Source organism: Macaca nemestrina, chromosome 3 (genome assembly GCF_043159975.1).
Source record: "Macaca nemestrina isolate mMacNem1 chromosome 3, mMacNem.hap1, whole genome shotgun sequence".
Lineage (NCBI taxonomy): Eukaryota > Metazoa > Chordata > Mammalia > Primates > Cercopithecidae > Macaca > Macaca nemestrina.
Window position 1 is genome coordinate 145,566,310 of NC_092127.1, and position 26,575 is coordinate 145,592,884.

The following is a 26,575-nucleotide window of genomic DNA, read 5'->3' on the forward strand; positions in this document are numbered from 1 at the left end:
AGCATCTACTCTTTAGCAGGGCCTTTAGCATATGCCCTATCCAGGCACAGTGGCTCATGCCTGTAATCCCAGCACTTTGGGAGGCCAAGGCAGGAGGATCGCTGGAGCCCAGGAGTTCAAGACCAGCACTAGCAACATAGTGAGACCCCATCTCTACAAAAAAAAAAAAAAAAAGCTGGGTGCAGTGGCACACATTTCTAGCCCTGGCTACTTGGGAGGCTGAGGTGGGAGGATCACTTGAACCCAGGAGGTTGAGACTGCAGTGAGCCATGATGGCACCGCTGCCCTCCAACCTAAGTGACACAGCAAGACCTTGTCTCAAAGAAAATACACATGCCCCAATTCTCAAATAACTGTCAACTCAGTATTACTGTATCCATTTTACAGATGAGGAAACTGAGGCTCACAAACTGTAAAGAAACGAGTCTGAAGTTGAACTTAGCAATGTCAGGCTTCGCACCAGTTTCTACTCTGCAGCTCTCTTTCTCATTTCATGGTCACAGTGCCGTCTGCAGTGACCTTGATCAGTTTGTTTGTTTTAAAATTGAGTCAATAATGTTAACCTCAATCTATGTTCATACTTGTTGGGACTATTAGCAAAAGCACACTCTATTCCCTGCGGTCTAGCTGCAATCCAGGCTTGGGTAAGGCTCTTAATGCTTGCCCATTTGTTAAAAATGCAAGAGTTGTAACAACAATGGGCTTGGAATTACAGGGTTTGAAAGGAAGAGTCATTCACTTTTCTTAGATTTTTAGTAGTTTAATTGAGCATTAAAGATTTTTTAAAATGATGAGTCAAAGGAAGAGGGAGGGAGAAAAACAAGTCAAAACTGAGACTCTAAGAGATTCAGAGAAATGATGTGGCCCTGTTTCTGTAGCAATTGTAACTGGCTGTGCTCAAAAATCCCAAAGAAAATGCTAAAGACCAGCTGAGTTGTCAGCTGAACAAAAAGATCCCAGCTACAAAACAATGATCTTTTGGAGGAAAATAGGAGGAAGATGGAATGAAAGAGAAGGGCATGAAGGAGGGAGGAAGTACAGAAGGGATTTGTGTTCATCTCTCTTTGGAACGTTGAGAAAGAGCCCTTATTTCCAAGGCCAAATCTATCTTTTCTATGCAAGAGAGGCACTGAAGCCAAGTTCTGTGCCAGCGTTGTGGAATTTATTGTGCTTCCGGAAGAGTTTTTTTTTCTTCTGCTAAAGAAAAAGGGCCAGTATTAGGACCAATAATAATGACAGTGAATAATTAACACCAACCAAGAGCCAGGCACTGTGCTCAGTGATTTACACACATCATCTAATTTGATTCTCACAACTTTAGGAACAAACAGTATTAACATATCCATTTTAAAGGTGAAAAACTGCTTCAGAGATGTAAATTTGTCCAAGGCCATTCACCTGGTAAGTAAATAGAAGAGCAGGGATTCACATTCAGATCTGCATGTCTACTGAGCCTTGCTTACTCTAGAAAACCTTGGGGCAAGACAGAAGTCCATGACCATGCATTCTTGGGGCTCCTCAACAACCTGAGGGACTTGATGGAAAAGAAGCACAACCCAGTGAAGACATCAGGACCAGATACAGGTTACCTGATGCCCAACGGAAGACAGCTCATCTTTGGGCACATTTCAGAATGTGACTGGTGGACCAGCGCCTTCCAAGCCCCAGCTTCTACTGACCACCTCATCACCCCACACTGCCTTGTTAATCTCCACCACTTTTCAGCTTCCTTGGCATATACTGAATCCCACATAGGATGGTGCAGATGCTCCAAGAATCCAGCAGGGCACCAGAGAACCCTATATCTGCCTTAACAATAGTCACGTTTGCCCCAAGACAGGATAGGAGGATGGCTGATCTATCAAAGGAAACAGGGAAAATTACTGCTTTGCATGCCTGGTGCTGTCACTGAAGTTATGAGGAAAATAGTGATGATGTCACTATGGGACACATTTAGGGGACTCGGATGACATTTAGGGAAAAAACAGAAAAGGCCCTGATGTTTCTGGGAGGCATCAGCTAGATGTCTGGAGGCCATCAGGGGAGGCTCCGCTGGGAAGCAGCCCCAGGACTCACACCTCCACACGGTAACTGCAAGGCATCACTCCCTGCTCTACCCATCTTGGGATTCAGGGCATTGACTAACTGTCCCTTTGGCAAGAAACTCCCAAGCAGGCATTTTTGTGAGCTCAAGCCTTCAGATGCAGGTTTTTCGTCTAGTTGGAGTTTGCTTTCGGTCCTTGAAAGTCATGAACTCATTGCTGAGGACCTAGGGGCACCAAGAGCATTCTGTTCTGACCGCCTGCCCACTCATAAAACGAAAAGGATAAAAAAGGAAAACAACATGCTCTGGCCCCAGGGAGAACTAACAACTTGATGAACTAACAATTTGATGGCTCTTTCACGGATGACATTTTACCACCACGCGAATTACTCTCCGCACACTGCACATCCAACACATCCCCTGCTGGGTGCACTGCATAGAGGCCTCCCCTTTCCAGCGCAACTTCATCTGGTGTGGGGGGTGGCAAGCAATGGACAGGCTGACCTTTTTCCTCTACAAGTCAGGTCCTTGAAGTGCATGAGCAGACCACTAGGGCATGAGCTTGGCCCTAATGCTACACATAACTGGTAGGGAGGTGATGAAAAAGGGCCTTCAGTGCGGTGGACATTTGTGGATCAAGGCACCAGGGCTTTCACTGAAAATAACCCTGAGTCAGTCGTCTGCTTAGTCCCTCTGCTTACCCTATGTAGCCTAGCCATGAGCACAGCTGATCTTAGCTGGTCTCTGATTGTCCCTCATTCCTTCCCTCAGAGCTATTCATGAGACTGGGTACAGTGGCTCACGCCTGTAATCCCAGTACTTTGGGAGGACTGCTTGAGCCCAGGAATTCAAGACCGGCCTGGGCAACATGGTGAGACCCCACTGCTACAAAAAAAAAATGAAAAATAAAATAGCCAGGTGTGGTGGTGCACATCTGTAGTCCCAGCTACTTGGGAGGCTGCAGTGGGAGCATTGCTTGAGCCCAGGAGACTGAGACTGCAGTGAGCTATGATCGTGCCACTGCACTCCAGCAAGACCCTGTCTCACCAAAAAAAAAAAAAAAAAAAAAAAAAAAAAAAAAAAAAAAAGGCAGCAGAGGCAGCAGAAGCAGTAGCTATTCATCAGATAAGACCCATTGTTTGGAATGTTTCTAAGTCACAATTTTGGACCTTAAAACTCTAATATCTATCATTGTCTGCTATTTTTCTTTTTTTCTTAGGGAGGCAATGAAGGTGGGCAGAGAATTAAGACTTACGGTCTGGGCGCAGTGGCTCACGCCCTTAATCTCAGCAGTTTGGGAGGCCAAGGAGGGCGGATCACGAGGTCAGGAGATCAAGACCATCCTGGCTAACATGGTAAAACCCTGTCTGTACTAAAAATACAAAAAATTAGCCAGGCATGGTGGCGGGCACCTGTAGTCCCAGCTACTTGGGAGGCTGAGGCAGGAGAATGGCGTGAACCCAGGAGAGGGAGCTTGCAGTGAGCCGAGATCACATCACTGTACTCCAGCCTGGGCAACAGAGCGAGACTCTGTCTCAAAAAAAAAAAAAAAAAGACTTAGGAAGTAGCAGATGAAGCAAAGGCAGAATTTATCCAGGGAGGTATGGGATGGGGTTTGGGACATGCATCACAAAGGGGAAACCGGATTCCTTCAGTTTGTTAACTTCTCTAAGGAAGCTAGAGGAGACCTGGGCCTGGGAGGTGTCCTCTAAGCCAGTCTTTCAGAACAAAGGTACTATCTTCACCACAGAGTGCAGTCTGGAAAGGGGTGACCTGGCAAACTTGGAGAGAAGGGCCTTGTCCTTGTGGCTCCTGGACCCATGCCAGGGTCTTGGGGCTCAGAGGCTGTAAGGAGTGGAGCCTGTGAGCCCTAGGCATGTAAGATAATATTTTAAGTGCTCACTGTTCCCTGAGCACTCTCTGAACACCACAGCTATTAAAGATAAGCCTCAATCCCCTAGAGGCCGCGGGGCTCTGAGGACCAAGCCCAGCCCTGCCTGGGGCGGGGGGGGGTGGGGGGGGGGAGGGCGCTTGCTGGAGAACTCTGGGCAATAAGGGCTTTGGTTGGCAGCGTGGGAGTGTTCATGAAGCAACAGCAGAACCTCATAGCCTAGTCAGTTGAAGAATTAAACCAACAAGGTGATGGTAAAAAGGACACAGAAATGAGGAGGTGCACTGAGAGAAGGAAAGATAGAGCAGCAGATTTCCCAGAGCTTTGGGGAGACTTTAAAGGCTTTAGGGATCCCGAAAGATCCTACCTCTCTAACCATCCCTCAACTCTGCTGTGCCCTCCCTGAGCCACACCCCCTAAGAGGTACCCACTTCTGGATGGGTTTGCTTCCAAGAGCAGGGACTGCAGGGTTTCAAAGGAAGGCTTGGAACCATAGTGGCCCCATTATCTACCTAGGCATTTGCAGCTGGCACCATGCCAAAAAAGCCTTGCAGAAAGAGGTCTTATTTTCTTCCTTCTTCTTCCCCTATGGAAATAAAAGTAGGTTGTGTTTCTTAGAGATCAGGGAAACGGGAGCTGGAAGGGCATCTCGAATTACCTCGTCAAATTCTCACTCAGCATATCAATGTCTGTGCCTTTTGTCCTGGCTACTGCCGCTTCAGTAAAGGAGGCCAAAACCAGTTATTGCGGCCAGGGCGGCTGCGAAGTGGTTCAAAGATCAACGACTGGGGTCGTGCAGGGTGGGCACGGAGCCCCTGGAGCCTAGGGGAAGGGGAATAGTGGTCGGTGCCTGGGCTCCCTTCCCTACTGGCAGGAGTGGGGGTGTACGGAAGGAGGGTACCAGGAGAGCCACAGGTGCGGAACAGACCCGCACTGGCCAGACGGTAACAGGGTTTGGAGAAGGCTCTGCACAGCCACAGTCGGAGCTTCGTGCTAGGGTCAGACCGCTCTCGCCATGGGCTCGGTTTGCTCACTGAGAAACTTCCGAAGAACTGCAAATGGGCATAGAAGATTGCGGTGGGAGCAGGGACAGGGGCCTTGGAGAGGCAAGAGGGGAACCGGTATCTTCCATCTGGTGCGCGTAAACCAAGATTCTATCCTGTGCCGGGTCTCTCCTCCCTGGTCCAACTCCCTTTCTTGTCCTCATCTCAGCCCCCAAGGTCCGTGGCCCGCGGAGGTGATGGGGGAGGGAGACGGGGATAGGAGAGACCCATGGACCGCACGGGTTAAACAACCAACCGCCCGTCCTCTCTCACTGAGAACCGATTCAGCCTGTGCCGAGCCTCTCCTTTCGCGCGCCTCTGCGCCAGCTGTGGCGCCGCAGGACTCCGGGTCCCCTCGGCTCTCCATAGGGAAGCCGGCAAATGCGCTTCCTTACGCAGACCGCGGCGGGGTAGGGGGGCGCGGAAGTTGAAAATACCGGAACAAAAACACCTGCCCGTCCCAAGGGACGGAGAACTGGATGCCAAGGGGGCCCGGGGCGCGCAGCGGGAGGCGAGGAGAGACCCGCGGTCGCTGCGCACCTCCCGCAGCCGAGGGGCCAGCGGCGACCTCGCGAGCCGCAGCGCGGCCTGGCCACTGAGCCCAGGGCGCAGGGGGCGCCGGCGGGACTTACCCCAGAGCAGAGTGAGCGGCTTGGCTTTGGGGATGAGCACCAGGGAGTACACGGCCCCCAAGTGGAGCAGGCTCATCAGGACGACGTTCCTCCAGACGATGTTCTGCCGCTGCCCGCGCGCGCCTGGCCTCTCCGGGCCGCCGCCGCCCTCCGAGCTTTCGAGCCCGGCACGGATTTCTTCCTTGGCGTCGCAGAAGGGGATCTTCCCCGCGTCGGTGGCCGGGCCTGGCATGGCTGGGCGAGGTGGGCGCCCGCAGCAGCAGCAGCAGCAGCAGGCAGGCAGGCGCTCGGCCCGAGCGGAGATCGAGGGTGGGGGCGGGGGCTTCTGCCTTTTAGGGGGGAATTCTCCGCACGTCCTGTCCCCTCCTTCCAGCCCTTCTCCCGGACTCCTGCACTCTTCCCCAGGCTCTTAGCGTGGCCTAGGAATGCAGATCTTGGCGGCCGGCATCTGTTGCTGGCGTATCCCCCATACGGCTGCCTGGGCTGAACTCGGCAGCGAGAAAGAGCAGGCGCGCGCGGGGCGGGAAGGGCGCGCGGCCGGGGAGGGGTGCTGTGGAAACGGAGCTGGACCGGTGACGCGGGAGGGAGAGCTCCGAGGGAACGTGGAAGAAAACCCTGCATAGCTACAGCCAATCAGGAGCGCCCGTGCGGCTCTTAAGGAGAAAGGCGCCTCCCGGCCTCCGCGGCCGGGCTCTTCTGGGCCGAACTGGGGAGCCCATTAGGCTGGGGTTGGCCGCCTCCGCCCGGGGGCGGGTGGGAGGTAGCTCCCGGGACAGGGAGCCTGCAGGGCGGCTCACAGCGCTTCTGCTTTTGTGTGTGTGTGACCCCCAAAATGCCTTTTATGGTATTTTTCCAGTCCCTCCCCCTGACAAAAAAACAAAACAAAACAAAAAAACTTCCTGAAACTATCATCCCTTTGAGAAGCCTTTTATTTCTTCTCAAGCCTCAGGCCACCTGGGTTGGAGAATTTTAAATACTTGCTTGGAGTCGCGACACTAGTTAAGGCCAGGCAGACGATGAGAATCAGAAGTCCCTGAGTCTGCCAGTTAGGAGGGCTCCTCAGGCCAGGGGAGGGTTGGAGGGCAGCTGCTGGTTCTGAATTAGGCAGCTGTGGATGACCCAGACACACAGTAAGTGCTCAGTTGGTGCTTGTTAGGTGATGCACAGATGATTTAGGCCAGTTCGCTGCCATCGGTGCCCTGCCAACCCGCTCGGCCCATCAGCCGCGCCACTCTGTTTATGGTCAATTCTAGCTAATCAGCGCACTTCTGCACCGTCTCCTTAGCTCCCAGTGAGGAACACTACCTTGAAATCAACACCATTGAGAATCGGGCTTTACAAAAAATCACCCAGAACGTTCCAAGGAAAATTAACCTGTGAAAGATTTGTGTCTGCCCACTTCTCTCCTAAAGCTGATGGTTTACGAACTCTCCAGAGAGGACCCTAGTTGCACAGAAAATGGAGGGAGGGTTGAGCTGGAAGTGTCTGAAGCAGGTGTGACCACACTTGCGGGCAGGTGGCAGAAGGAAAAGGGCTCAGGACCGCAGCTCTGAGTTCTAGTTTTAACTGGCTGGAACCCAGCCCAACTTTCTGGGCACAGATTTCCTTACCTAAGCAGAACTAGTTTCTACTCTTACTTCCAGCTTGCATACTCCATGAATGTGAGTTAGAAGGGGCGCCATTATGTTGACCAAAACCTGCTGATTTTTAGATTAACCGTTGTTAGGAATCATTTTCAGGATTTCAAGAGAGGGAAAAAAAATTAAATACTGACTGCATGAAAGGGCCATGTATAAGCATCTTATTGTTAGCAGATCTGAGCCAGTCCCAGCAGCCAGACAAAACAATGCCCGATTTAAGCTGAAGCAAGGTATGTGGCACTTGTGGAATCCAGGCCACTGAGTCGGTGTTACTGTGTTGCTTCAGATGGAGCTGAAATTATAAAATTTGCCTGGAGACCAGATAAATGTCGGCGCTATATAATGACCAGTGAGACAATGGAACATGAAGCTGGAGGGTGCGAATTTCATCAGCCTGCTCAACCTGGGCTATGTAATTAATCACTTTTTCTTCTCATACTCCCTCTGCTCCCCATACCCAGCAGACCTTCGTACTCCCTGTGGCTCTCTAGTTCAGACTGTCCTTTTTCTCTGTGGTAGACTAGTTGCCTGGCCAAAAGCCTCTCTCCAGGTTATTGGAAAGGCTCAATGCTGTAAAGACCCTTGTTCTAACCATTCAATCATTTATTTGACATTTATTGGGCATCTGCTATTTGCCAGGACTAGTGGGCACAGGGGATCCAAGGATGAATGATGGTCCCGCCCCTAAAGGAGCTCCCATCTAGGAGCAAAGATGGATCAAACAAATGTAACCTCTTGACTATCACCTTGGAAGGGCAGAAAGTTACAGTCCATTATCAGAAAAAAAAATTTAATTAGGCATCAAACTTACTTACAAAGAGTCCAGGGGAAGCAGCAAAATAGTTCTTTATTGCACCCCTCACCCCGCAACCCCGAACCTTGTTTATTAGGTCAGCTACTCTAACTTGAATCCATCTTGAATGAACATCTTCCTTGCTTCCCTCCAGTGGGTCAGACCAGGTATGGCCAATCGTTTCAGCTGGCTGTCCTCCTAACGGAGAAGATGTTTCTGTGTGTTGAGGGAGGAAAGAAGTGTTATTTCGGTTTTTCAGAGCCTGCCTATAAAAGGATTGTTGAAGAAAAATGGTCCCTCCAGGTCCAGCCTCAGAGTGAAACATCTGCAAGATACAAGATATACTCTTGCTAATAATGACGGTCCCCTTTAGCCTATTATGCAACCGGGGTCACTGCCTCTTTTCTCTGTCTTGCCAAAGACCCTAGTATATTTTCTTAGCTTCTGGTCAGGACCCCAGGAGTGAATGAGTATTCACCTGTCCCAGGATGGGGGCAAATGGGACAGTAACCCTTATCCTGTCAAACACATAATTACCAAAAGTGTGATAAGAGCCATAATGGTGGTATACGCAAGATAATGTAGAGGTGCAAAGGAGGGAGTTGTTAATTCACACAGGAGCAGGGAGGAGGGAGAGTGATACCTGGGGAAGGATTTTTAAAAAATATTTAATTGTGGTAAAATACATGTAACATAAAATATATGTAACAAAATTTACCATTGTAACCATTTTTAAATGTACAGTTCAGTAGTGTTAACTATATGCACATTATTGTGCAACCCATCTTCAGGACTTTATCATCTTGCAAAACTGAAACTTTATTCTCATTAAACTCCCCTTTCAATCTCCATCCAGACCCTGGCAACCACTGTGCTACTTTGTTTCAATTAGTTTGACTACTCTAGATACATCACATAAGTGAAATAATAGAGCATTTGTCTTTTTTTTTTTTTTTTTTTTTTTTTTTTTTTTTGAGACGGAGTCTCGCTCTGTCCCCAGGCTGGAGTGCAGTGGCGCGATCTCGGCTCACTGCAAGCTCCGCCTCCCGGGTTCACGCCATTCTCCTGCCTCAGCCTCCCGAGTAGCTGGGACTACAGGCGCCCACCACCGCGCCCGGCTAATTTTTTGTATTTTTAGTAGAGACGGGGTTTCACCGTGGTCTCGATCTCCTGACCTTGTGATCCGCCCGCCTCGGCCTCCCAAAGTGCTGGGATTACAGGCGTGAGCCACCGCGCCCGGCATCTTTTTTTTTTTTTTTTTTTTTTTTGAGATGGAGTCTTGCTGTGTCATCCAGGCTGGAGTGCAGTGGCGCGATCTCGGCTCATTGCAAGCTCCTCCTCCCGGGTTCACACCATTCTCCTGCCTCAGCCTCCTGAGTAGCTGGGACTACAGGCGCCCACCACCACGCCCGGCTAATTTTTTGTATTTTTAGTAAATACGGGTTTTCACCATGTTAGCCAGGATGGTCTCGATCTCCTGACCTCGTGATCCACCCACCTCGGCCTCCCAAAGTGCTGGGATTACAGGCGTGAGCCACCGCGCCCGGCCGAGGATTTGTCTTTCTGTGACTGACTTATTGCATTTAGCAGAATGTTTTCAAAGCTCATCCAGGTTGTATGTATTAGAATTCCCTTCCTTTTAAGACTGAATAATATTCTATTGTATGGATATGAATTTTATTGATTTATCCATTCATCCATCAGTGGACATTTGGGTTGCGCCACCTTTTGGCTCCTGGAAATAAATGTTGCTATGAACATGGATGTACAAAGATCTCTTCAGGACCCTGGTTTCAATTCTTTTGGATATATATGTTTATCCAGAAGTGGTATTGCTGGATCTTATGGTAATTCTATGTTTAATTTTTTGAGGAACTGTCATACTGTTTTCCATAGTGGCTGCACCGTTTCATATTTCCACCAACAGTGCCCAGGGGTTCCAATTTCTCCAAATCCCCACTGATACTTTTTCTGTTTTTTAGGTAATAGCCATCCTAGTGGGTAAGGAGTGATATCTCATTGTAGTTTTGATGGCCTTTCCTTAATAATTAGTGATATTGAGCATCTTTTCATGTGCTTGTTGGTCATTTGTATACCCTCTTTGAAGAAAGGTCTATTCAAGTCCTCTATTTTTAAATAAGGTTTTTGTTGTTGTGGTTGTTGAGTTGTAGGAGTTCTTTACATATTCTGAATATCAACCTATCAGATATATGATTTGCAAATATTTTCTTCCATTCTGTAGGTTTCCTTTTTCACTCTGTTGATTGTGTTCTTTGATGCACTGACATTTTAAATTTTGATGTAGTCCAGTTTATCTATTTTTACTTTTTATTGTTTGTGCTTGTGCTTTTGATGTCATATCCAAGAAATCATTGCCAAATCCAGTGTCATGAAGCTTTTCCTCTATAGTTTCTTTTAAGAGCTTTATAGTTTTAGCTATACAACTTACATTTAGGTATTCGATATACTTTGAGTTAATTTTTGTGTATTGTATAAGGTAAATGCCCAGCTTCATTCTTTTACATGTAGTTATCTAGTCTTCCTAGCACCATTTGTTGGAGAGACTGTCCTTTTCTCATTGGATGGTCTTGGCACCCCTGTTGAAGATCAGTTGACCGCATATATGAGAGGTTTTTTTTCTTTTTTTTTTGGCTATATCACTCCATTGGTCTATATGTCTGTCTTTATGCCAGTACCACATTGTTTGAATTATTGTACCTTTGTAAAAACTTTTGATATTAGGAAGTTTGAAGATCAGTTGACCGTATATATGAGAGTTTTTTTTTTTTTTCTTTTTTTTGGCTATTTCACTCCATTGGTCTATATGTCTGTCTTTATGCCAGTACCACATTGTTTAAATTATTGTAGCTTTGTAAAAACTTTTGAAATCAGGAAGTTTGAGACTTCCAATTTTGTTCTCTTTTTTTTTTTTTTTTTTTTTTTTCAAGATTGTTTTGGCTATTCAGGGCTTACTGAGATTCCATACCAGTTTCAGGATCTTTTTAGTTCAGCAAAAAATGATATTGAGATTTTGATAGGGATTGCAGTGAATCTGTATATAACTTTAATTAGTATTTTCATGTTAATGATATTAAGTCTTCCAATCCATGAACATAGCATGTCTTTTCACTTATTTATGTCTTCCTTAATTTCTCAGCAGCATTTTGTAGTTTTCAGTGTACAAGTCTTTTGCCTTATTGGTTAAATTTACTGGGTAAGGATTTTGAAAGATTGTTGTCTAATAAAAATATATCATGAGCCACAAATTCAAGCCACATGTGTAATTTTAATGTAGCCACATTAAAAAGGTAGAAAGAAACAAAAAAAAAACTTTAATGATATATTTTATTTAACTCAATATATCCAAAATATTATCTTTTCAATGTAAAATCAGTATAAAATTATTGACACATTTTATACTTTTTTCATACTATGTCTCAAAAGTCCATGTTTCCACTTACAACACAACACACCTTAATTCAGATTAACGACAAGTGCTTGTAGCCACATATGGCTAATGGCTGTCATATAAGACAGCACTGTTGAAGTATGAATAGTTCAAAGAAAGGGTAAGGGATGTTCCAGGCAGAGAAAAGAGCGTGAGTAAAGTTTTTGCACTTGGCATTCAGGGAGGTATATGGAATATCTGAAGTGAAAGTAGGGAAGCGTGGGAGATGAAACTGAAATGCCATGCAGTGGGCAGCAGATGAGGGTAGGTGGGTGTCTTGAGTGCCGTGCAGACAGAGCTATGAGGTAGGTGAGGGGAGCCACAGAAAGCCTTTATGTAGCACAGTACTGGGATCAAGTTTGCACTGCAGGAAGACCACTCTAGAAGAGAGTGGGGAATGATTGCATTGGGGGTGCAGAGAGCTAAGATTGAAGATGTGAAGCTCAGTTAGGACACTATTTTAAGAATCTGTTGAGTAATGATGAGGGCCTGAATTAAGGCAAGGGCACAGATTCTGGAGAACAATAGATAGAGAGGATGGAATCAAGCCAGAGAAACTCAAATGGAAGAGTCAAAGAGATTTGATGCTGTATTAAACATAAAGGAGGAAGAAAAATCTAGATTCTTTTAGGGTCTCTGGACTGGGTATTCAGCTGAAGAACAGTGTCACTCACTGAAATACTAAGTTTGCGTTTATTTCCTCTCTTGTAAAGTGAAAATAATACCTACCTTATAGTATTCCTGTGACAACTAAAGTCAATATCCATGAAGTGATTAGAACAGTGCCTGGCACATAGTAAGGAATTAGTAAGTATTATCACCATAATCATTATAATCATTTTTGAGATAGGAACTGAATAAGTAAATTAAAGAAGAAAAGGAATTCCTGTTTTAGACATTCAAGTGAAACTTTGGGTGGATGTTTGAATATATAGGTGCCTGGAGCTTGGCAAAAAGTCTAGACTGAAAATAACAATTTAGTCATGGTTCAATACAGTAAAATCCATGTCAGTAGAAACAGTTGGCCAGGAAAGGTAAGAAGAGAAAAGGGCTCAGGATAGAATCCTAGTGAACCACTATTTATGAACACAGCAAAGAAAAAGAAGCCAGTGGTGTGAACTGAGAAGGAAAAATGAGAGAAGTGGAAGAATCAGCAGAGTGTGGGAGAGCACGATTCACAATGTCGAAAATGTTATGGAAAGGCCCGGAAAGAAGGGGAATGAACAGCTCACTGTATACAAAGGTCATGGCTGACATTTGTTGAGGCCTTTTCAACGAGTGATGGGAACAGACCTTGCACAGAGGTGACTTTAAGATAAAGAGGGAGGAGATAAGCATAGAATGCATATGTAAGTTAATTTTTCTAGGTGCTTGGCAGTAAAGAGGAGAGGGATAGAGAAACAAAGTTGAGTGTGTGCTTTCTAGGGCTGGATGGGATCAGGTGAACAGATGGTTGGGCTAACTTAGAGCAGAGGAACAGCTTTTCCTTGGAGACTGGAAGGAAATGAGGATGAGGAGAGCTTGCAGCGTGGGCCAATAAAGTGAGGGAGGATGCCATGATGGCCTGTTTGCTCTGAAGGGAAGATCAGGTGTCTGCTGGGCAAGCAGAGTGGAAATTTGATAAAGAGTTGGGAAAAAGTGATGAAGGCCTCCAAGAGCTGTTGAGGAAAATGAGAGAGGAAGCTGATGAAGAACATTTAAAAGGTTGCCTGGCCAAATTAAGGGCCCAACTAAGAATGGTTGCCACAAGTTTAAACTGGCTTACTCTGCACTGTTGTGGTTACACAGCCTCCTTCAGCGGTCTGATGGAATATCCATATTGAAGTTGTAGGGTGGGTTTGATGGGAGGACAAAGGATCCAGGTACTTGTGGAAATATGAGTAGAAGGAAGCTAAGATGTTATAAATAGTGGAGGAATCAAGGGAACCAAGGTTTTGAAGAAATTGAAGAGAAAATTTGTTAGGGAATGAGAATAAAGGAAGTAATGGCCATTGTGCCCCAAGAGTGGGATCCGAGACTTGAGACCTATGGTTGTGAAAGAGTTTCCAACGATAAGCTCCAAGGTGAGGCCACAGGATTATAGTGGAGGGTTGTCAGTTCCTGGAAATGAGGAAGATGAAGTATTATGGACAGGACCTCCAAAGGGGGTTGAAATCATAGGGCTGCATCCGGATTTAGCTGGAGAAGATTGTGAGCTGGGTGCCCAAGGGGACTTCCTAAAGAAAGACAAGTAACAGCTTTCAAATGTCAATGAACAGTTAGAAGATTCTAAATACAAACTAGCAGCTCTGAGATGTATGAGGACAAGACCATCACAGCCAGAATTCCTGGATTCTGGCCAGTAGTGCATACCTTAGAGTAGAAGTTGCTTCTGGTAGATAGGATAGAAATAAGACAAAAAGTATTATATGTTAATGCTACCTACAAAAACTGTGTGTGTGAGAGAGAAACATGATGAGGCATGTGATCTGGTATGATCAGGAGGGCTTCATGGAGGAGGTGGCAGCAAACAAGGCCCTGGAAGATAGGTGATTTTGCAGAGACCCCCACTTGGATAATAGCCTAAGAAAAAGCTTAGATATGGGGATGAGCCTAGCAAAACACCTAGCACTTAGATAAGGTTGTATTTTGGCCAGGCACAGTGTCTCACGCCTGTAATCCCAGCACTTTGGAAGGCCGAGGTGGGTGGATCACCTGAGCCCAAGACTTTCAGATTAGCCCGGGCAACATGGCAAAATCCTGTCTGTCTCTACAAGAAATACAAAAAATTAGCTGGGTGTGGTGGTGTGCACCTGTAATCCCAGCTACTTGGGAGGCTGAGGTGGGAGGATCACCTGAGACTGGGAGGTCAAAGTTACAGTGAGTCATGATTGTGCCACTGCACTCCAGCCTGGGTGACAGAGCAAGAACCTGTGGAGAAAATGCAGGTTTTAGGGAGGGAGGGAAGAGCAAGAAAAGGTCCATTCTTTTTTTTTTTTTTTTTTTTTTTTGAGACGGAGTCTCGCTCTGTCACCCAGGCTGGAGTGCAGTGGCCGGATCTCAGCTCACTGCAAACTCCGCCTCCCGGGTTTACGCCATTCTCCTGCCTCAGCCTCCCGAGTAGCTGGGACTACAGGCGCCTGCCACCAGCCCGGCTAAGTTTTTGTATTTTTAGTAGAGACGGGGTTTCACTGTGTTAGCCAGGATGGTCTCGATCTCCCGACCTCGTGATCCGCCCGTCTCGGCCTCCTAAAGTGCTGGGATTACAGGCTTGAGCCACCGCGCCCGGCCAGAAAAGGTCCATTCTTGAAGTTAAAAATTTACAATGATTCTCACATCTATGCATTTCTCAAAAAAAATGTAGATTTTGTCTACAGGACAAAATCACAGTCTTGTGAAAATGATCTAGGCTTGGCAGTCTAAAACCTGGGTTTGCATGTACATGGATTGGAAGAATCAATACTGTTAAAATGTCCATACTACCCAAAGCAATCTACAGGTTCAATGCAATCCTCATCAAAATACCAATGACATTCTTCACAAAAATAGAAAAGACAGTCCTAAAATGTATATGAAACCACAAAAGGCACAGAATAGCCAAAGCTATCAGGAGCAAAAAGAATAAAACTGGAGGAATCACATTACTTGACTTACAAAGCCATAGTAACCAACACAGCATGATGCTGGCATAAAAACAGACATATAGTCAAATGGAACAGAATAGAGAACCCAGAAACAAATGTATATATCTACAGTGAACTCATTTTCGACAAAGGTGCCAAAGGCATACATTAGATAAAGGACAGTCTCTTCAGTAAATGGTGCTGGGAAAACTGGATATTCATAGTCAGAAGAACAAAACTAGACCCCTATCTCTTACTGTATAAAAAATCAAAATGGATTGCAGACTTAAATCTAAGACCTCAGACTATCAAAGTACTATAAGAAAACATTGGGAGAAACTCCAGGACATTGGACTGGGCAAAGACTTTTTTTCTTTTTTTTTTTTGAGACAGAGTTTCACTCTTGTCACCCAGGCTGGAGTGCAATGGCACAATCTCAGCTTACTGTAACTTCTGCCTCCCGGGTTCCAGCGATTCTCCTGCCTCAGCCTCCCGAGTAGCTGGGATTACAAGTGTGCTCCACCACACCTGGCTAATTTTGTATTTTTAGTAGGGTCCAGGGTTTCACCATGTTGGCCAGGCTGGTCTCAAACTCCTGACCTCAGGTGATCTGCCCACCTTGGCCTCCCAAAGTGCTGGGATTACAGGTGTGAGCCACTGTGCCCAGTCAGATTTCTTGAATAATACCCCACAAGCACAGGCAACCAAAGCAAAAGTGGACAAATGGGATCACATCAAGTTAAAAAACTTATGCACAGCACAGGAAACAGTCAATAAAGTGAATATGCAACCCACAGAATGGGAGAAAATATTTGCAAACTACCCATCTGGCAAGTGATTAATAACCAAAATATATAAGAAGTTCAAACGCTACAGGAAAAAAATATAATATCTGATTTTAAAATGGGCAGGGCCGGGCGCGGGGGCTCAAGCCTGTAATCCCAGCACTTTGGGAGGCCGAGACCGGCGGATCACGAAGTCAGGAGATCCAGACCATCCTGGCTAACATGGTGAAACCCCGTCTCTACTAAAAAAAAAAATACAAAAAACTAGCCGGGCGAGGTGGCGGGCACCTGTAGTCCCAGCTACTCGGGAGGCTGAGGCAGGAGAATGGCGTGAACCCGGGAGGCGGAGCTTGCAGTGAGCTGAGATCACACCACTGCACTCCAGCCTGGGCGACAGAGCGAGACTCCGTCTCAAAAAAAATAAAATTAAAAAAATAAAATAAAATAAAATGGGCAAAAGATCTGAACAGACATTTCTCAAAAGAAGACATACAAATGACCAACAGGTGTATGATACAATGCTGAACATCATTAGCATCAGAGAAATGCAAATCAAAACTACAATGACATATTAGTTCACCTTGGTTAAAATGGCTTTTATCCAAAAGACAGACAATAACGAATACTGGTGAGGATATGGAGAAAAGAGCACCTTCATACACTGTTGGTGGAAATGGAAATTATTAATAATATCATTGAGGACTCTGAGTAAAAGGTACAATTTCTCTATGATTTCTTACAACTGTATATGAATAAATAATTACTTCAAAATTAATAGTTTAATTAAAAATGTGAAGTGGTTGAAGCATTGTATTCAAGGTTTATTCACCCATTTCTTCATAGAATATTCCAGAAATATTTATTGTATATATGTTTATAAGTATGTTTATATAATATAAATATATAATATATAAAATATAAATATATTTATATGACCCAGCAATCTCACTGCTAGGTACATACCCAAAAGAAAGGAAATCAGTCTACGGAAGAGGTATCTGTACTCCCGTGTTTATTGCAGCACTAGTCACAATAGCCAAGATTTAGAAGCAACCTAAGTGTCCACATGGATAAAGAAAATGTGGGCCGGGCGCGGTGGCTCAAGCCTGTAATCCCAGCACTTTGGGAGGCCGAGACTGGCGGATCATGAGGTCAGGAGATCGAGACCATCCTGGCTAACACGGTGAAACCCCGTCTCTACTAAAAATACAAAAACTTAGCCGGGCGAGGTGGCAGGCGCCTGTAGTCCCAGCTACTCGGGAGGCTGAGGCAGGAGAATGGCGTGAACCCGGGAGGCGGAGCTTGCAGTGAGCTGAGATCCGGCCACTGCACTCCAGCCTGGGTGACAGAGCGAGACTCCGTCTCAAAAAAAAAAAAGAAAATGTGGTACATACACTCAATGGAGTACGATTCAGCCATAAAAAAGAATGGGATCCTATCCTTTGCAATAACATGAATGAAACTTGAGGTCATTATGTTAAATGACATAAGCCAGGCACAGAAAGACAAACTTGACATGTTGTCATGCATTTGTGGGAGCTAAGAATTAAAACGACTGAACTCATGGAGATAGAGAGTAGGACAATGGTTACCAGGGAAGGGAAGCGTAGTTGGGAAAGAAAGTGTGGCAGGGGAGAAAGGGGGATGGTTAATGGGTACAAAAATATAGTTAGATATGCCGGGCGTGGTGGTTCACGCCTGTAATCCCAGCACTTTGGGAGGCCGAGGTGGGCGGATCATGAGGTCAGAAGATCCAGACTATTCTGGCTAACATAGTGAAACTCTGTCTCTACTAAAAATACAAAAAAAATTAGCCAGGTGTGGTGGCGGGCGCCTGTAATTCCAGCTACTCAGGAGGCTGAGGCAGAGAATTGCTTGCCGTGAGCCGACATCATGCCACTGCACTCTAGCCTGGGTGACAGAGTGAGACTCCATTTCAAAAAAAAAAAAAAAAAAAAATATATATATATATATATATATATATATATGAAATATATGTGTGTGTGTGTGTGTGTGTGTGTATATATATAGTTAGATAGAATCAATATAGTATTTGGCAAGGCACAGTGGCTCACACCTGTAATCCTAGCACTTTGGGAGACCAAGGCGAGTGGATCACAAGGTCAGGGGTTCAAGACCAGCCTGGCCAAGATGGTGAAACCCTGTCTCTACTAAAAATACTAAAAAATTAGCCAGGCATGGTGGCAAACACCTGTAATTCCAGCTACTCGGGAGGCTGAGGCAGAGAATTGCTTGAACCCGGGAGGCGGAAGTTGCAGTGAGCTGAGATCACGCCAGTACCCTCCAGCCTGGGCAACAGAGCAAGACTCCAACTCAAAAATAATAATAATAATAATAAATATATATATAGTATTTGATTGCACAGCAAGGTGACTACAGTCAACAATAATTTATTGTACATTTAAAAATAACTAAAACAGTATAACTGGATTGTTTGTAACACAAAGAATGATAAATGCTTGAGGTAATGGATACACCATTTACCCTGATGTGGTTATTATGCATTGCATGCCTGTATCAGAATATCTCATGTACCCCATAAACATGTATACCCACTACGTACCCACAAAAATTAAAAATTAACAATAAAAAAAGACTGGGTTGAAGTCTGGCCCTCCCACTCTGAATCAGCACATCTGAGTACTGTGTGATTTGGGGACAATGAGTCTCTTTCAGATCTTCAATTTCATCCTATATATTTTGGGAATTAAGACAGATCTATGCTGGTAATCCTTTCCATGCAAAGTACCAAATAATCTCAACATCAGTATTTTTATGTGCAAAATGGAGATAATACCACACATTTCACAGGAACAGAACTTTGTAGAGTTTGGTACCTAATAAGTGTGAACCACTTATTTTATTATTATTATTATTATTATTTTATTTTATTTTTTTTTTTTTTTGAGACGGAGTCTCGCTCTGTCGCCCAGGCTGGAGTGCAGTGGCGCGATCTCCACTCACTGCAAGCTCTGCCTCCCGGGTTCACGCCATTCTCCTGCCTCACCCTCCCGTGTAGCTGGGACTACAGGCGCCCGCCACCATGCCCGGCTAATTTTTGTATTTTTAGTGGAGACGGGGTTTCACCGTGTTCGCCAGGATGGTCTCGATCTCCTGACCTCGTGATCCGCCCGTCTCGGCCTCCCAAAGTGCTGGGATTACAGGCATGAGCCACCGCGCCCGGCCATTTTATTATTATTTTTAATCATTCTAGAGAGATGGACTGAATGCAGTTATAAAAACCTGCCTGACCAGAAAGCCAGGATGCTCCTGGGGGTCCCAGACTGTGAAGAGAGGCATAACTGAGTAGGCTACAGGGATTCAGACCTTGAAGGAATGAATTCTAGCAGGGCCAGGATTGGCATGCTTTGAAGGGAACTGTGAAAAAAAATCATCTGCTTTGGTTTTACAGAGGTAATCATTAAAGGCAACTCCTTTGGCACAAGAAAGGAATCAGCTCTGCGGCTCTTGTGACTTTAAAGGGGAAGGAGGTTACCTCTCGGTTAAGGGTCATGAAGAACAGCTTCAAGTTTGAAGAACAGCTTCAAGTTTAAACAATCTTTGTGCTCACAGTGTGAGATCATCACTCACAAGCTTTATATCAGAATGATTCCAGTGAAGCATAAAGTTGGGAAGTTAGCCTTCAAGATTACAGGAAGATTGGTTTTGAGATACAGCAACACCATGGCTTAGAAGAAAATCAGTCTTCTCTGCTTCCTCCAGTCCCAGGAGGGTTGGTGTCCCTCTTTCTGTACTAAATAGATTGGAAAAATTCCCCATTGAGAGTTTATATAGCAGTGGGTGATGGGAGACCTGGTCCTCTAAAATGAATGTTTCTATTGCTCTAGATGAGAAAAAGAGCGAAGGGTTTTCCTTTAACAAAGACACCAGCCTTATTGCTTAAGACCCTTCCCACATTTCCTGATGACTTCTTGTTTGGGTTTTTTTTTTTTTTTTTTTGAGACAGAGTCTCACTCTGTTGCCAGGCTGGAGTGCAGTGGCACGATCTTGGCTCACTGCAACCTCTGTCTCTACGTTCAAACGATTCTCCTGCCTCAGCCTCCCCAGTCGCTGGGACTACAGGCATGCGCCACTATGCCCAGCTGATTTTATTTATTTATTTATTTATTTATTTATTGAGACAGAGTTTTGCTCTTGTTGCCCAGGTTGGAGTGCAATGGCGTGATCTCGGCTCACCGCAACCTCCGCCTCCCAGGTTCAAGTGATTCTCCTGCCTCAGCCTCCCGAGTAGCTGGGATTACAGGCATGTGCCACCATGCCTGGCTAATTTTGTATTTTTAGTAGAGTTGGGGTTTCTCCATGTTGGTTAGGCTGGTCTCAAACTCCCAACCTCAGGTGATCCTCTGGTCTCGGCCTCCCAAAGTGCTGGGATTACAGGTATGAGCCACCATGCCTGCTGCAATTTGGCAGCAGGGAACTGGGCTCTGGAGAAGGCCAGATTTGAAGGCTGAATTAGTTTCTGATTCATAAGATAGTTAAGAAGGTCTACTTTATGAAAAACCCACTGACATACTGAAACCTACCCAAACCTGTCTCTTTGGTCAGCAATATGCTGCCCCTTGCATCTTTCCAAACAATCTTGAGTTTCAATCTATTAACATTCTTTCATTCAATATATATTTATCGAGCCTCTTCTAGAAGTTAAGCACTGAGCCCAGCTCCATAGACAGAGGAGTTTATGGCTTTATGCTCAGGGAATTCACAGTTCAGTAGGGGAGGTAGACACTAAAAAAAAAAATCACTAAAAGAAGTATATACCACAAACTCTAATAAATGCTCTGGAAGTCACTAATCATCCTTTTTTTTTTTTTTTTTTTTTTTTTTTTGAGACAGAGTCTCGCTCTTTCGCCCAGGCTGGAGTGCAGTGGCCGGATCTCAGCTCACTGCAAGCTCCGCCTCCCGGGTTTACGCCATTCTCCTGCCTCAGCCTCCCAAGTAGCTGGGACTACAGGCGCCCGCCACCTCGCCCGGCTAGTTTTTTGTATTTTTAGTAGAGACGGGGTTTCACCATGTTAGCCAGGATGGTCTCGATCTCCTGACCTTGTGATCCGCCCGTCTCGGCCTCCCAAAGTGCTGGGATTACAGGCTTGAGCCACCGCGCCCGGCCTAATCATCCTTTTTTAAGACCCAGTCATGACATGTCAACAATTGTTAATACCCACACCACATCAACCTTTGACCAGGCTGAAGTGCAGTGGTGCAATCACAGCTCACTGTAGCCTCAACCTCCTGAGTTCAAGCGATCCTTCGTCCTCAGCCTCCTAAGTAGCTGGGACTATAGGCATGTGTTACCACACCTAGCTAATTAAAAAAAAAAAAAATATATATATATATATATATATATATTTGTGTGTGTGTGTGTGTGTGTGTGTGTAGAGATGGGGGGTCTCACTATGTTGCACAAGCTGGTATTGAACTCCTGGGCTCAAGTGATCCTTCTGCCTAGGCCTCCCAAAGTGTTGGGATTACAGGCATTAGTCGCTGCAACTGTCTAGAAATGAGGTCTATAAACCTAACCAAACTCCTCTCCACTCTCCCTGCTTCCAAATGTCAGCTCTCTGAAATAAACATTCCCTATTATTATGACAGAAGACAGCATTAATAAAGTTTTCACCCACAAACTCTTCCAGCTCTCCAGTTCCCCTCCCTCCACAAACACCCACCTCATTTTCTTTTAGGATAGTTATTTTGGTTTCCAAGGGCAGATACATGCAGAGAAGTTCTTATTTATTTCTCGGCATTAGCTGCTGTTATTGTTTCCATTTCAATGACCTCTTTCTCTTCCTGCTGTGTCAAGTACACAGCCTGCTTTTAAAAGGCAAAGGCCCCTGTTGTTCTCTAGCAGGGAGGGGGAATTTGTAAATAGAGTTCAGGAATGACAAAAGGGTGACCCAGATTTGCAGCACCAGAAGAAAACCTGGTTCATTGTGAGTATCCTAAGCAATCACTCAAATGTAGCCTGTGCTTGATGTGGGGAACGGGTGTGCAGAAAGGTTAATTTCATGAAAATATATATCCTTAATGAGGAGGACTCAGTACTTGAGGACTACAATGCCAAGTAATGTTTATCCCAAGTCCTCAAATTACAAACTATCTCTTTAATGCTTGCCCATTAATTTCCAACCAGGGGAAGTGCAGAATTGATTCTTCTCCAGAATGGAAATCAAGTTAACTCTACAAGAGGAAAAACGTTATCCAAATAGAAACGGGCCTGAGTTGTTTCTGTCCTCTTTCTTAAAAGCTTTGGTGCTTACCAAAATTTTTATCCCCCTGAAGACTTGTAGGTAATAGACAAAGACATTGTGGAAAAGGCAGATGTATTACAGACTTTCAGAGCTGCAAGTGAAGTTAGAAATCTAGTCCTATTCCCTCATTTTACAGTTGGGGAAACAGAGGCAGAAGGTGGTGACATGATTTGGCTAACAGTACGTGGCAGAGAAGGCACTGGAACCCAGCTCCTTGACTCCCAGATGTCATGGAGACACTACTTCCAGCAGTCGGGATAAAGTGAGCTCCCTAATAGCTTTTTACTACTACCACCCAAGGTTTCCCTCCAGTCTAGAACCCTGGTTCTGTAACTCTTCCCTGGTATGATCTACAAGGAGGTATGTGGTTGTTCTGGTCATTTTCTCCCTTTGTCTATACTGCACCCTTTCCTTTGGGGGAATCACTCTATGTGGTCCTGGTAGGGTTTAAAATCACTGGGCTCAGCCAAGTGTGGTGGCTCATGCCTGTAATTCTAGCACTTAGGGAGACCGAGGCAGGTGGATTGCCTGAGCTCAGGAATTCGAGACCAGTCTGGGCAACACGGTGAAACCCCATCTCTACTAAAATACAAAAGAAATTAACCGGGCATGGCAGTGTGGGCCTGTAGTCCCAGCTACTCGGGAGGCTGAGGCAGAAGAATTGCTTGAACCCAGAAAGTGGAGGTTGCAGTGAACCAAGGTCACACCACTGCACTCCAGCCTGGGTGACAGAGCGAGACTCCATCTCTACACACACACACACACACACACACACACACACACACACACACACAAATCACTGGGCTCACACTAGGGTGGGCGTACTATCTGGACCAGCCAGTTCTGGTACTCCACCTCCCTGGCACACACCTTGATCTGGTAGTGGGCATGAGACCCAAATGAAGCCAGAGTTGTCTATATGAACAATATATAGATATTGCGAGAGGGTCTCTCCTCCCTTTGTGTATCACAAGTAGTGGAGATGTAGGCTTTGTGCTGACAGGGGTCACCTTTCCCACCATGTGAAGAGAACCTGCCTGAAAAGATGCCAACACACCATGCTCAATAGATGTTACCCACTACAATGTGTATATTCCTCTTTTGTGGAAGAAGCCAGGTCTCTGCAGACTAATGGGGAGGTGGGGCAGGGGAGCAAAATCAAAATCAAAACTCCGGTTTTTGTTATACAGTAGCAGTTATCTTTACTTTGGGGAAAAAATCTGTTTTTGTGGGAAAAAGACAGGCTTACTAGGCTGAGACCTGGGTTGGAATCCAGATTCCAGCTGTGCTTGGCAACTGGAATTACTTAGTGCCCTGGGCTGATGTGAAGATCGAGAGAGATCTAAACACATAATTGAGTGCCCAGCTCAAGTAAATGGCAGATCCTTTCAATTAGCAGCAGTACCTACCAGGAAAGGCCCGTTAAAACTGATTAAACAAACAATGTACCAGAAAAAGTGAAAGCTAATTTGCTCTTTCTCCGTAATCTACATTTATTTAAAAATTTGGGACATTTATCCATAAGACCAAATAGTTAACAGTGTCTGTGCACAGTCCCTCTTACACTTATTTACAGAATAATTTGAAGACACTGACATCTTTAGCATGTGAACACCCCTGCAGATTAATCAGAGGTTATACTTGAGGATGCTGCTACCACAGCAGTGGAATAAACAAAGGGGTCGGGGGGAATCTGTATGTTTGTGTGTGTATATATATACACATGTGCATACACTATTGACTGAAACTTCGTGACAATTCCAAATGAAGTCTCCATTGTGGCAGAAGAGTCAACAAATGGCTTCACATTCACTCTTAGGTGAATCCAAATATGGTCAGGTGTTAAGTGGTTATCGAAAATGTCATCCTTCCCTCCCCCACTTTTTGTGAGAGAGGATCTCTCTCTGTCGTCCAGGCTGGAGTGCAGTGGCGTGATCACAGCTCATTGCAGCCTCAACCTCCTGAGCTCAAGTGATCCTCCCACTTCAGCCTCCTGAGTAGCTGGAACTACAGGCATGTGCCACCATGCCTGGCTAATTAAAAAAAAAAAATTTTGTAGTGATGGGGTCTCACTAGGTTGCACAAGCTGGTCTTGAACTCCTGGGCTCAAGCAATCCTCCGGCCTCAGCCTCACAAAATGTTGTGATTACAGGCATGAGCCATCAAAGCACATCTGGTCGCCAGGGATCCCATGGCATCTTCCTGTCCTCCAGGATACATGACAATTTTCTGAATCCAAAGAATATATAGGTTCACTGGACTCTCAACAGTCAGGTATAGAGCAGTTCTGTTCCTGCCCCACACTGTTCAAATGAACAACTACCTCCATTGACTCTACCGCTGATTACACATGATTCTCAGGTGCGGCCTGAGGGCACCTCCATCCCACCAAACCCAAAGGGTGGTATAAAGAAGGGAGAAGAGGACTGGAAGTAATATAAAAAGCACCACCTCCAGAGACTCTGATACATTTCCTGGCCAACACCCGGCCTCACCCACCAGCTTTCCTCACATTCCTTCCCTTGTTTTAAAATTAAGTAGGTTTTTAAAAAAAGCACAAAAACAGAAAAAGTAATTTGAATAGACCTGGGATTCAGAAAGCATGACTGGTCACTATATATGAAGTAATGACAAGGGTAGAAAATATAGCTCTAACTTTCCAAAATGTCACAACAATGAGTTGTATGATCCATGAAATCTTTATATAAGAATAGCCTTAAACAGTGGTTCCTGAATTGTGCAGGCATATACTGTAATGTCATCCACGTTGAAAACATTAAAAATAGAATTATTTACAAAATCAAGTTGACATTTTTTTCCATTTTTTAAAAAAGAAAACTTCTTGAAAGTTGTCTTTCCTGAAGAAAAACTACTTTCTTTCTCTAATTGCCTATTATCTTCATACTTCAGAGTTTGACTCATCTCAGCTCCATTCATTTACATGAAACTTTCCCAAGATTATAAGCCACATACAGAAACAGCTGCAAGTGGAAAAAAAAATATCACAATGTAATGAAAAAGGTGAGAGCAGGTGCTCTGCTACCAGAGGCAAGTAGTTTTATACACTAATACTCTTTTTTTTTTTTTTTTTGAGATGGAGTCTCACACTGTCGCCCAGACTGCAGTGCAGTGGCCGGATCTTGGCTCACTGCAAGCTCTGCCTCCCGGGTTCACGCCATTCTCCTGCCTCAGCCTCCAGAGTAGCTGGGACTACAGGCGCCCGCCACCACGCCCAGCTAATTTTTTGTATTTTTAGTAGAGACGGGGTTTCACTGTGTTAGCCAGGATGTTCTTGATCTCCTGACCTTGTGATCCGCCCGCCTTGGCCTCCCAAAGTGCTGGGATTACAGGCGTGAGCCACTGCACCTGGCCTATACACTCATACTCTTAAATAAATCTTTGGGTTGGCCAGGGTTCCATTGCCACCTACTCGTTTCTCATCTTTTGGAAAATAGTTTCTTTTTGGTAGAATGATGCCAAATATGCCATTGTCATGTCAAGATAAACGTGCAACTGCTAAACAAATTCTAACTGTTTAAGAGTGATTTAAAAAAATACTTGAAGCCAGTCCACTCTGCAGACGGAGTCTTGGGCTGATACTACTGTTCAGGGTCAAATCCAGAGGGTCACGTTGTCACTTCAATGAGTAGTGGAACTGACTCACACTATCTTTTTATTTATTATTTATTTGAGACGGAATCTCACTCTGTCACCCAGGCTGGAGCGCAGTGGCGCGATCTTGGCTCACTGCAACCTCCGCCTCCCAGGTTCAAGCAATTCTCTGCCTCAGTCTCCTGAGTAGCTGGGATTACAAGCGCCTGCCACCAAGCCCAGCTAATTTTTTTTTGTATTTTTAGTAGAGACGGGGATTTACCATCTTGGCCAGGCCGGTCTTGAATTCCTGACCTCGAGATCCACCCACCTCGGCCTCCCAAAGTGCTGGGATTACAGGCGTGTGACTCACACTATCAAGTGCATAGAAAACCAGTGAGCTAGGCGACAGTACATCCATTTACAAGTCTAAATAGTCCATTCTTGAGACTCTAACATATGTACATGCTATCAAGGTACTCTTTTTAAGTCACAAAACTATTCTGAGCTATAAAATTGAGTTTTTCTTTTTTGAGACAGGGTCTCTGTCACCCAGGCTGGAGTGAAGTGACACAATCACAGCTCACTGCAACCTTGACCTCTGGGGCTCAAGGGATCCTCCCGCCTTAGCCTCCCAAGTAGCTGGGACCACAGGCATGTGCCACCATATCGGGCTAATTTTTTTTTTTTTTTTTTTTTTTTTTTTGAGACAGAGTCTCGCTCTGTCGCCCAGGCTGGGGTGCAGTGGCCAGATCTCAGCTCACTGCAAGCTCCGCCTCCCGGGTTCCCGCCATTCTCCTGCCTCAGCCTCCCGAGCAG

General features: G+C 45.3%; 1 protein-coding gene across 1 annotated transcript in view; it reads right to left on the minus strand.

The window, feature by feature from the left end:
- Positions 1–6,189, minus strand: part of LOC105496853 (stearoyl-CoA desaturase 5) — a 169,573-nt gene extending 163,384 nt beyond the window's left edge. The window contains exon 1 of the mRNA XM_011767472.2: positions 5,611–6,189. Within this exon, the coding sequence (XP_011765774.1) occupies positions 5,611–5,842 (232 nt within the window). The 5' untranslated portion in view covers positions 5,843–6,189. The remainder of the gene's footprint in view (positions 1–5,610) is intronic.
- Between the last annotated feature and the right edge of the window lie 20,386 nt (positions 6,190–26,575).